Genomic DNA, 12,132 nt, shown 5'->3' on the forward strand with positions numbered 1-12,132 from the left:
GTGCTCGTTGTAGTGTTGCGGTGGGGGTTGAAGTGTGGGCTGAGCTTGGTGATGTTGGAGAGAGCAGGGGATCGGAGTTGTGGTGGTTCAGCGTTGTGGGTGACGGTGTGAATGGAGGGGTCGGGGCAGCAAGTACGGGAAAAGGGAGGGGGTTGGTTGCGCAGGTGGGGGAAAGGGAGGGGGTGGGGTCGCGCCGGCTAGGGGAGGGGGTGGGGTCGCGCCGGCGCCGGCAGGGGGGAGGGGGTGGCAGTTGAGGGGACGGGTGGCAGTGAAGTGGAGGGGTGGCCGCAAGGTCGTTGAACGGTGGCTAAACCCAACTAACGGAAACAGTTAGTCTTTGATAGTGAAATATATATTTTAGGATTTGTGTGGTAGCAAAATAAAATATTTTTTTAAATGGGTAGTAAATCTGATATAGGGTGCTTTCGGTGGTAGTAAATGTCAATTTTTTTATCACTCTTTCTCAAAGAATACGAGAAACTGTGTAGCTTGTTGCTATGATTCGTAATTCACCATTAAAACACGAGTTGCAAAATAGCACATGCATATAGGCATATAGCCATATATTGATATAAGTTTCAGAAATCTACAATGATTAAATTTATTTCTTAAAAAAAAAGAAAAAAAATGATTAAATTTATATTTAGGGCAATAAAAGACAAACTTTAGACCATGTTCCATTTATCTTAAAAATAAAATTTTCAGTAAGAAGTAAGTCCATTTCAGTTAAAATAAGTTTAGTTTGGTAAAATTAATTTCATTTCAATATAAATCGGTAATTTTAAAGATGAAATATAGTAGAAGATCAATAAAAATAAGCTAAATTCAGTAAAAATTAAGTTCGATCAATAAATTAAAGTTCACTTCAGTAAAAATAAAATCAATTCAATAAAATTAAGTTAAAAGAGTAGGTCCCTCCATCCCTCCTTACTCCTTAGTCAGTTGCCTCAACATAGTCACAATTCCAAATTCTTACAAAAAAAAAAAAAAAAAACAAAAAAAAATCCAAATAATGAAATCACTCTCGGTAATTTTTTTAATCCTCTAATTTCCTTATATATATAACCCTTTTCCCTCTCATTTCATTTCCCCTCTCATTTCAAATTTCTTTTGATTTTCTCTCTTCCTGAAGCTCAACAATGGATGCTTAATTGGAGCAATATTCTGCTACGGTACTCTCTCTTCCATTTCTCGATTTTCAATTTGATTTCATGCTATTCTTTTTAACCTAGTTTAATTTTGATGCTGGATTAGTTTGTGATTCTCTTATTTGCGTAGCAATTGCAATTTTTCACTTTAAATCAGATTAGCTTAAATAATTTCTAGGTTTAATTTTGCTGCTTATTAGTTTGCAATTCTTATATTTTTTTGTAGCAATTAAGAATTTTCATTTAAAATCAAATTAGGTTAACTAATTTTAAGGTGAATCATATCTGTGTTTTGTCGATTGTCGAATGTAATTGATTTTAGCATGTCTTTTACCTTTTAAGTTGTTGATCATCTATGCTTTACAATTAAGCTTGTTTACTGATATTCAAACCTTTGTTTAGCTCTGTAATTTTTCATATTCACTACTGTATTTGATTTTTAGTTAAAATCAAATTAGGTATGTTTCGGGTAAAAACAATGGGACCTTGCCGAAGGTCCAGTAAGGTGGTGAAGACTGGGCTCGATCCAAGTGATGATGGACCGAGGGTTTCCTGCACAACAAACACACGTAAACTAGCCTCAGGGGTGTTGCCGAGGAAGGCCCCTCCGATGCTAAAGTTAGTACAATGTGTAGAGAGAGAAAGCTATGCAAGAGAATTAATTGCTTGAGGCTTTGTGTGTTGTCTGTACAAATGTAATATTGATGGCTTTTATACCTTGGCATATATGGGAGAAATGGGCTTGGGCCCAATTGACTTGCCTTGTGGACTGATCTTGACTTTAGCATTATTTGGAGAGTTGAACCTTGACCTTGGGCTTTTAATTGGATCATTTAGTGACTTGGCCCAATTGGACTAAATTGGACCCAAACAAGATACAATGAATTTTAGGTTAAATGTATTTGATTTTCAATTGATTGTCCATTAATACTAATGTGTTCGTATTTTATCAGTTCCTCCATAATATTTTGAATAATATGCAGTTTACTGTGATGTATTGTTTTTTACTTTTTTGCAAATATGATTTTTGTAATGGCTTAATCTTGGCTGGATATGCACTTTTGATGATTTTAAATTAATTATTAAACCTATAACTATCTTGTTTCAGTTTTCAATCATGGCGGAAGACGATCTTCGTGAGATTGATTTCCAGAAGTCACCCGAACGGCCAAAAGTCCATGGTCCTTTTCGAGGCCCTGTTTTCGGTCGTATTGTTGATGCTAGCTATGAGATCCGAGATTTTATTCCTGTTTTTCTTGGAGAGAGTCAGGATGAAGACGTACTAGATATTGTGGCATACCTTCATAGAGGGGATCTTGAGCTGTATGACAACCTCAATGAGTTCACTCTGTTACACGTTAACCCCGTCATTGATGAGTTGGGCTATAATCAAAATGATGTGTTGGTTCAGTATGAGATTGGTCTCAGTGCAGCTCAAGGTAGAAGAAGATATTTGACCGTCACTAGGAACTTCAAAGAATTCATGACATCTATCTCAAGGATTTTGTTGATAACCAATTAAGGTGCATAGGTGATGAGTGTTAATTTGGGGGTGACAAGACTGATTGATAACAACTCAAGGTTTTAGTATTACGATATACATACAAGTAAATAATGTGACAGAGCACCAAGCACATACGTGTATATGTTTAGCAGCTATAGTGTATATGGAGTAATATAGTACAGTATGTAGTAGTTTTGGACCAGAAATGTCGGACCAAATGGGCAAGAAAAATTCCTTTCCAACCCATTTGTTCTTAGGAATTGTTTTTAATTTGGGCCCTTGATTTTAGGGCTTTTTTGTAACCAACCCAAAATTGGCATTGGTCCTTAACTTTTTCTTTCTTTAATTTTTTTTTTGTGTTTGACGGAGCCATTGGCCCCTAACATAACCCTAAGAAGTTATGGAAAATCTGTGATCTATAATTCTATAAATAAGAGCCAAATATATTAGGTTTTCGTTATACATCCTCCCAAAAAAAAAAAAGCCGTAGATCGTTATTTAGGAGCGATCGAGTTTCCCATGGAAAACCTTAACCCGAAGAAAAAGGGTAACAATGAATCACCAATGGCAGATTTACATGATACACTATTGATTGAGATATTTGTCCGACTTGCGTGTTATAAAACTGTCATCACATGCAAATTTGTATCGAAACGTTGGTTATCTCTACTGTCGAACCCTAAGTTCGTGATCGAATACGTTGACCACAAGAGGAAAAGGGGGCAGAGAATCCTTCCTTGGACCTTTTTATCGTTGACGGGGTTGAAATTAATCAATGATCTTGATGATGGTGACAACGACGACAAGACGGGTCGGAATCGATCATTTAATATTGACATCCACAATAAGGTATTTTATAGCTCTCCTATGAATATTCTTCCAAGGGGGTCGTCGTTTGAGATTGTTGCCTTATTCAAAGACTTAATCTTATACATTGATGATATTAGCCGCAAGCATTACTACATATGCAATCCTGTAACCAAGCGTTGGGTTGACGTACCCCCTACCCCATCTCCATCTACGCGGCGTTGTTGGTCTTGTTTGATTTGCCGAGATCCCTTCACTAATAACAATAATAATAATATTGATGATTACAAGTTTAGGATTGTGGTGGTTTGTTTCCCCACTAATTTCAAAGCAGGACCTAATATGAATCCTTTTGCTCTGAAAATTCTCAATGGATAGATATTGATGTTAGGTTTCCACTCTATCCGGATACATCTGAGCCTGTACGATCCTTAAAGGGTGTGGTTTGTAACGGTATGGTATGCCTTTGCTATTATAAATACTTCGGGATGTTCAATCCGTTCGACGTTACTCCGATGACAACCAGGGCCACTACTCTTGAAGCCAGAATGTTGCCAATACCATTAGTTTTTGCTAGATCAAAACTATTGGAATGCGGAGGCAGATTGATTGCAGTCCGTCCCAGTGCTTTGTGTCCTACTTACCATGAGGACAAAGAGGGTAACTTACTAGTGGATTATAGTGCGGGTATTAGTGTTAGAATATATTACCAAGAGCTTGATCTCAATCAAGTTGTTGACACTAATAATAATAATAATGTTGAGGTTAATTGGAAGGGGCGTAAGGTCTGTATATGCATCGACAAGACTGGAAGATCGCGTTCAGTATTTTCTGGAATTCGTATGATCAATGTACACCCGACTAACAAACGATTGCTTTATATCTTAACTGCTGCATATGAACTGCTTTTGTGTGATACAAGGTCATATGCCTTGAAAACTTTGGGTCGACTTGAACAGCTCCCGGATCAGGATCATTCACAGTCTTCCAAGTTTACAGCATATGAGGAATTCAAGCATATACAGTCGTCTTCCAACCACTTACAAGTTAAGCTCCAACACTGGCCTACGCCTCTTCCTACTATCCGCCCATCCTAATCATTCTACTTTGCAATTCCTTTAATTTATGTTTAACTAGATGAAAGCCCGTGCAATGCACGGTAACTTATACATAAATCTGAAAAGATTATTTTCTTAATTTAACCCCTATAATTTTATGCAACTTATGATGCGACCTTAGTTCACTGATATTTATGAAAATTGAATACTTTATATAATAAAAAAAATTATAAGTAGGATAGATATTAGAATAAAATATTTAATATAATGTTAAAAGATGTTTTTATTATAAAATTTAATTTTAAATAACTATTCGTAGATTTTTGTTTGACATTTGAAATTACATTTAAAAGTATATATATCAAGAGTGTTGCATTACTGAAATTAATCTAATTGAATAAAATTAAATCTTTACAATGAAATTCATTATCATATATATGTCCTGAATAATAGAGGTATGTCGTACATGTATACACTACTACAATGATTTTTACAATAATAATACATAGACACCTTTTACCATCGTTAATTTTTTCCCCTTCTATTGTAACATTATAGTTGCATACCTACTTTTCCAATCCATACTTTTCTCTTTTGGATTTATAAGTGTTTGACGAAATTTCCTTCAATTGGCACATGAACATATTTCCTTCAAATACAGAAGTTGTTTAACAAAATTTAATGCGATAAGTAGTAACACAATTAGATTAGGTAAAATAAAACAAAACATACATCTTAGAAAATAATGAATAACAATCAATTTATTTTGTTTACCATCAATTAGCCTTAATATACTTACATCTTTTTTCCCAATATTTTGTTGTAAATGAACGAATTAAACCAATCACACCATGAAATAGAATAGATAAATAATATTTACATGTTTGCGTTTTTGTATGATATAATTTTAATAAATTAATGCTCGAATATATAAGTGTGGTGGATTGGTTGTGCGTGTGTAGTATATATAGTGTCTATTTATAATTGAAAAAAAAATTATATTTTTGAAATGATGTATACAAATATTTAATATCATCCTATCTTATATATATGTGGAGTAGCAAATAAATCTCTTATAACTTTTTTTTATCTAATCAAGATAATTTTTTTTTTGTATTTTGAGGAATCAATCAAAGATAAAAATTGAACATTACTGTTTCAATTTTTAATTTTTATTTTTTTAACAATATTGGTTAATTATTAATAATTTTATTTTTCTTTTAAAATGATTTTTTTTAAAACAATTGTTTTGAACGTTTTTTTTTTGTTTATATTGCTCATGTTACTCCAACACTCCCAAATGAAGCTCCAAAGAATCCAATCAATGACCCCACTACAGTTCTCCAATCAAATTACATGTCATGTGACATTCAATCATACAAATTCACTCATTCATTCAATCCCAATTAAGTAAAATCAATTTATATACCCCCAAATAATTAAAAAAATTAACTTACCGGCCAAACATGTCTATACAAATCGTTTTTTTTATCTGCCACCTATTTTTTCTATTTTCAAATATTTTTTAACGTGTTGTGTATAATACTTATATAATTAATACTCTGTAGTTTTTTTTTATTTTGAATTTAAATCCTAATATCAAAAGATCATCTTTTAAAAAATAATTAATACTCCGTAGTTTTTTTTATTTTTAATTTGAATCCTAATATCAAAAGATCATTTTTAAAAAAAGATAAATTTTAGTTTTAAAATAATTCAAATCTTAATAAATCACAATTCGTCGTTTTTATCTACGTGTTAAAAAATTTAAATCTCATTCGTCACTTTTTCATACGTGGCGAGTGAATTTTTTAATTCTATAATTTTATTTTTCTTTTAAAATGATTTTTTTAAAAACAATTGTTTTGAACGTTCTTTTTGTTTATATTGCTCATGTTACTCCAACACTCCCAAATGAAGCTCCAAAGAATCCAATCAATGACCCCACTACAGTTCTCCAATCAAATTACATGTCCTGTGACATTCAATCATATAAATTCACTCATTCATTCAATCCCAATTCAAGTAAAATCAATTTATAAACCCCCAAATAATTAAAAAAAAATTAACTTATCGGCCAAACATGTCTATACAAATCGTTTTTTATTTGCCACCTATTTTTTCTATTTTCAAATATTTTTTAACGTGTTTGTGTATAATACTTGTATAATTAATACTCCGTCGTTTTTTTATTATAAATTTAAATCCTAATATCAAAAGATCATCTTTTAAAAAATAATTAATACTCCATAGTTTTTTTTATTTTTAATTAAATCCTAATATCAAAATATCATCTTTTAAATAAAGATAAATTTTAGTTTTAAAATAATTCAAATCTTAATAAATCACAATTCGTCGTTTTTATCTACGTGGCAAAAAATTTAAATCTCATTCGTCACTTTTTCTTACGTGGCGAGTGAATTTTTTAATTCTAAAATAAAATACAAATCTTATTTTTAATTGGTCGAAATAATACATTTGCTTACGTGGCGCTCCATATACTCTCGAAAAATGCCTACTTTATTTATATATATTAGATTACTGTCTTGCTACTCTTATATCATTCATAAAAAGATTTAATTTCTGGGTTTCTGATTTTGAGCTGAGCTTGTTGAAATACTTTGTTTTGAATATTTTCAGATTTAATTTGGCTTTGTGAAATTTTGTGTGTTTGACTGCTTACAGTGATATAATTCACTGGGTTTTAACATCAATTATGTTAAGCTTTTCAATCTATACATAATTTTTTTTGAACATAAGCTCTATGAACAAGCTCTTCAGATACTTCAAGGTCATTAGAACAGTATTTGAACATAAGTTACCATCAAATGTGCCGCATAATTTGCAGGTGGAGAGGTTAAATAAGGCAGCCTTAAAAAGTTGTGCCTGTTTTATTCATCAGAGTGAGACCATCTCTTGGCTTTTGTTCGTCAAAAGGACGGGTAAACCATTGTGAATAAAAAGCGTTGAACATTTTCTTTTGGCACTGATACATATATTGCAGGTGCCACAATATGAATTAACAGCAAGCAAACAATCAGAGCTAAAATTTGATGGATATATAACTTCCAATTACACAAAGCTAAGTTTAGGAGGAGCTGTTACTATTTTTTAACTAATATCATGCTAGTATAACTTTCACCTGGCAGATCATTGCAAAAGGAAATAAACCTTCTGGACACTAGAATTGTAGGATGACAAACTCAACCATACCATGGACTTAAATGGTAATTTCTACTGTTACTACAGATACCAATCTTGGTATCAACAGAAATTCCAGGAAGCAAAGCAAAAATAACATGGTATGGTAGATTCTGGAATATGTTTGTGAGGCGGCATAAATCATACAACGTATCGATATGTGACATATCTTCCGGCTGTTTCACTAGGGCGAATAATCTTCACAACTTGTCCACGCTTAAGTCCATAGTATCTTGCAACTGGATCATTCATCTGAATTCTTGGTAGCTGAACTCAGGAGCCAAAACACAAGGCAAAGTAAAAAAATCAGAAGCTACTTCATAACTGAACAAAGGTGAAAATTAGAATACCCAAGCAAGCAAGGCTTTATAGAAACAACAGGGAGAAGGAAAACAATATGGGGTATATTGAAACACTAATATTGTTTCAGAAATGCAGGCTTCATAAAAAACATAAATACTAGCAATATAAAATTCCAGTTATCTTATACTAAGTGAGACCAACCAGTTCATGGGTCCTCAAGATGAACTCTTTTACAGATATATTCATCTCGAAATATGAAATTGTGATACAAGTGAGTCCATGTATTGAGCTTCATGATTGTAATTTACAAATCTTGAAGTTGAAGGCCAGTAAAAAGTTTTGATTCCTCAGCCCAAAATTGTCACTCTCAATCTTAAATTCAAATTATTAATCTAGATTTACGTATTTTTATTGTCATGCTGTAATTATATAAAGAATCAACAATTACGCCAACATATATACTTTAGGACTAAAACAATAAAGAAATATGCAATATATATCACACAGAGTTAAAATTTGTGAATGCTTTACTCACATGCATTTCATGCAAGATTTAAGTTCACAGTTTTGCACCATAGCAGCAGCCCAGGAGATAAAAATAGAAAAAAAAATATACTGGCATGCAATGTACTGACCTGAGTTTCCTTGACGGTGTACCTTTGGAGCAGGGTCTTCTTTTCTTCATCATTTAGCAATTGATGCTCAGGAACAAGAACATGCTCCTTGATGTTAACCAACATCTCTGCCTCCTGAAGCAGAAACATACATGTTACGAAATACAGACAAACCGATTTCATATATTTAGCCCAAACATGAAATCAACAGAAAACTCCACTAGCAGCTTAGTCTCCATAGTGTAACAACTAACAACATAAGGATCATCAGATAATCACAGAATGGGTAGATAAAAAGATACATCCTTACAAGCTATATATTAAAATGTTATGGCCTTTTAGCATCACAGATAGGACAAAATAAGACATTGTAAACAATGATCCATGCTATCATTCAACAGTCAGCAACAATGTGCAGCATCGTGTATAGTCCTGACTCGACCACTATGAAATTAGCAACAGGTGAGCACATGACTACTTCAGTACAGACAACAGAGCTCGATAAAATTGGAAAAAGTAGAAAGATGCATTTCATTTATAGATTATTCAAGTACGAACTAAACCAACAAAAGGGTTATATTAACCTGAAAAACCTCCAGGTGGAATTTTGAAGACATTTCACTTATGCAAGTCTTGGCAAAAGGAGTCAGGTTCTGTTGGACCACCAGAATTGCTCTTGGAACATTTTCATTTTTCATAATATTGGCGTAATTCTTTATTGTTTTAACACCAACCTTAGGCTCCTCAGGGAAGAAAACATATATCTGCAAAAGAATAAAATCGTCAACTGATAGTTTTTGGATAAAGGCAGATCAAAGAGAATGTCCATATGCAAGACATATTTGTCATGTAAAAATTATCAGTGGACAATTTGAGGAATACCTGGTCGGAGCTATCATTACGTTTGCTTTTTTGGATAGAAAGAGCATCCCTCTTCAAAAACTCACCATATCTACTAATGAACTGCTGCTTTGACATGTTGAGCTCATGATCAGCCACAATATAACCTCTGTCATTCAGCATTTGCATTATTGTCCTCTGAATTCTGTATAATCTAGTTATCTCTTCATCGGAGGAAGCCATTATATTGATATCTGCAAGAAAGCAACTCTTGATATCATTTTCAATCACTTAAGGAACAAAAAAAAAGGCGGAATAAGTAACTTTATCAAAATCTCATATCAATCAATTCGACACACGAAAGTTCTTAGTAGTTAGTACCCCTACTGCCGGAGAGCATTCAATTACATACAAAGTCCAACTATTGACCCAAGAGGTCAAAATTCATAATACTCCGTAATCTAATTAGTCTGGCAAGAATACTGATGACTTTTATTTTAGATGATAAATTTACAGTTCAGAGCATGAACTCCTGGAAACTACATTGTATAGCCGTTGTTTTTATTCAATGAACATCGGAAAACACGAAAAAAAATCAAAGAATACTATCCTCAGTTTAAGGAATTCAGCTTGAGCTCAAACATTGCTTGTTGAACTCATAGTGAAAAACAAAACATGAACAGGACTCAAAACCAGGCTCGGCCCTGAGCCCAGGGAGAAGAGGTCTAATTTCATAGTTAATCCTAAAATTAAAGGTTCCAAATTAGGTTCGGTTATCAAATAAGGCTCGAAAATACACATTTTAGGGATATTTGATTCAATTATCAATTAGGTTCATAATTTGATCTTTCATAATCAAAATCTTAGTAATTAGAACCAATAGTTAAGATTTTCGATAAACCCTAAACTTATTACACAGACAATTAAATTAAATTGAATCAAAGATAAACCCTAGATTGTGAAATTGATATGATAATTACAAAAAGAAACAGAAATTTACCTTAGAAGCTGCTTCAATGGGGAATACAAGTATTAGAAGGCGCCTCAATGAAGAACGTCAAGTGCGCTTCAATGGAGACAAGAGAGAGAGGAAGGATGAGGAGTAGGATTTTTTTTTTCTTATTGACAATTAGAGCAATTTAATAGGTTGGAGCCCAATTAAAAACCCTGGTACACCCTAATTATAAATGGGTCAGATCCGTCTAATAAATGAATTAAGGCGGGTCTTTATAGAGTCGTCCCATTATAAATCCTTCATGGGGAGAGGAAGACCCTATAAGGGTTGTTAACGGGTTATTTTGACCAATAATATCTTTAATTTGCAATAAGGTTATATAAAAATTTGATATTTGGTACTATACATTAAGACGAGTCTAAACATTACACACATCACTATATTTAATCTTGTGGATAAAGCATAAACATTGGTCAAAGTGGTGCACATGAATAATGCAAAAGTAAACAAGAGGGCACTTATTAACAAATAGAAGGAGTATCATCTAATTGGAAGATTATACGGCTCTTCCATATTACCTAGCCTGCTAACCCGGGTTAAAATGACTTAATATAGGTTTTGACTCAATAGGGACTTTAATTTACTAAAAAAAAAAATTATACATATTGTATAAAAAAACAAATTAAGACACTAAGGGTCCATTTGGTATAGCGTTTTCTATTTTTTGGTTTTTAATTTTTCAAAATCATACGATATGATATACGGAGTATATCATACGAAGTATAATAATGAATTAAAAACAGGTGAAATATATAAAAATCTAATAATTTTAAAATTTGACAATTAAAAAGTAAAAGTAGCTATTTGTCAGAATACTAAAAACAAAAACGATGCTAATATATTTAGTATTTTTGTTTCTTATTATTTGCAACAAATAAATATTTTATGTCTAACAAAATACGGTTTTCCTTAAAAAAAATACGGTTTTGTTGAAGACTTGCAGTAAATAAGAAACAGGATATATAAATAAAAAAAAAAAACGGAAAACTTGTTAAGTCGGTATGTCCGAGTGGTTAAGGAGACAGACTTGAAATCTGTTGGGTTTCGCCCGCGCAGGTTAAATCCTGCTGCCGACGAATTTTTATTAACTTCGAATTATTTTTGTTCATTTTCCCTTAAATATTCCAAACCACTGCAATCTGCTGAAATTGAAATTGACAATGTCGAACCCAGAATTAAAACTTTTGATGATTTCACTTCATCGCATCTCTTGGGTCGCCGTCAGGTAGATTTTTTCATGCTCAATTTTTTATAAAAATTCACATGTTTATTTCGTATATTTTACTAATTTTAGCATACTTTATTTCTGTGTATGAATATATGGGGGAAAAGTGATGTAATTATGGGTCTTTTTTTCTAAAGTTTGATTCTTAATTAATGGTTGCTAGCAGGAAGAATCGTACTATGTGTGTTTGAAAAGAAAATTAATCAGTTTTTTCTGAAACCCAAAAGTCAGAAAAGAAATTATTGATTCTTTGATTCTGATTTTTGAAATTTTAGGCTTTTAATAACTGTGAACTTTGAATTTGCTATTTTTGGAATTTAAAGTGATTTATTTTCAGTTTGTGGGTCTAATTTTAAGTTAAAAATTACTGGGGTCTTAAATTTTGAAGGTAATTAAGATTAATTGATACTGATGGTA

The 12,132-nt window shown here is 32.5% G+C and overlaps 1 protein-coding gene and 1 non-coding gene across 2 annotated transcripts; one reads left to right on the plus strand and one right to left on the minus strand.

Moving 5' to 3' along the window:
- Window positions 1-7,554: 7,554 nt before the first annotated feature.
- Window positions 7,555-10,596, minus strand: LOC145588295 (DNA-directed RNA polymerases II and IV subunit 5A-like). Its single transcript, XM_081644937.1, has 5 exons — window positions 10,476-10,596; window positions 9,518-9,729; window positions 9,220-9,399; window positions 8,657-8,770; window positions 7,555-7,985 (listed from the first exon to the last, which is right to left on the minus strand). Exons 2-5 carry the CDS (start codon window positions 9,716-9,718, stop codon window positions 7,860-7,862), a joined length of 621 nt encoding a protein of 206 aa, XP_081501063.1. The 5' UTR covers window positions 9,719-9,729; window positions 10,476-10,596; the 3' UTR covers window positions 7,555-7,859.
- An 889-nt stretch (window positions 10,597-11,485) lies between these two features.
- TRNAS-UGA (transfer RNA serine (anticodon UGA)) lies at window positions 11,486-11,566 on the plus strand. Its single transcript has one exon. It is a non-coding gene; the product is annotated as a tRNA-Ser (tRNA).
- Window positions 11,567-12,132: the final 566 nt, after the last annotated feature.

Source organism: Chenopodium album, chromosome 17 (assembly GCF_948465745.1).
Source record: "Chenopodium album chromosome 17, dcCheAlbu1.1, whole genome shotgun sequence".
In the NCBI taxonomy this organism is placed as follows: Eukaryota; Viridiplantae; Streptophyta; class Magnoliopsida; order Caryophyllales; family Amaranthaceae; genus Chenopodium; species Chenopodium album.

Coding starts and splice junctions, on each gene's coding strand:
- LOC145588295 (XM_081644937.1), bottom strand. CDS start 9,718: ATGGCTTCCTCCGATGAAGAGATAACTAGATTATACAGAATTCAGAGG. Junction 8,771..9,219: donor TCCACCTGGAGGTTTTTCAG/GTTAATATAACC, acceptor TTTCTGCTTCAG/GAGGCAGAGATGTTGGTTAA. Junction 7,986..8,656: donor ACACCGTCAAGGAAACTCAG/GTCAGTACATTG, acceptor TCCTGAGTTCAG/CTACCAAGAATTCAGATGAA.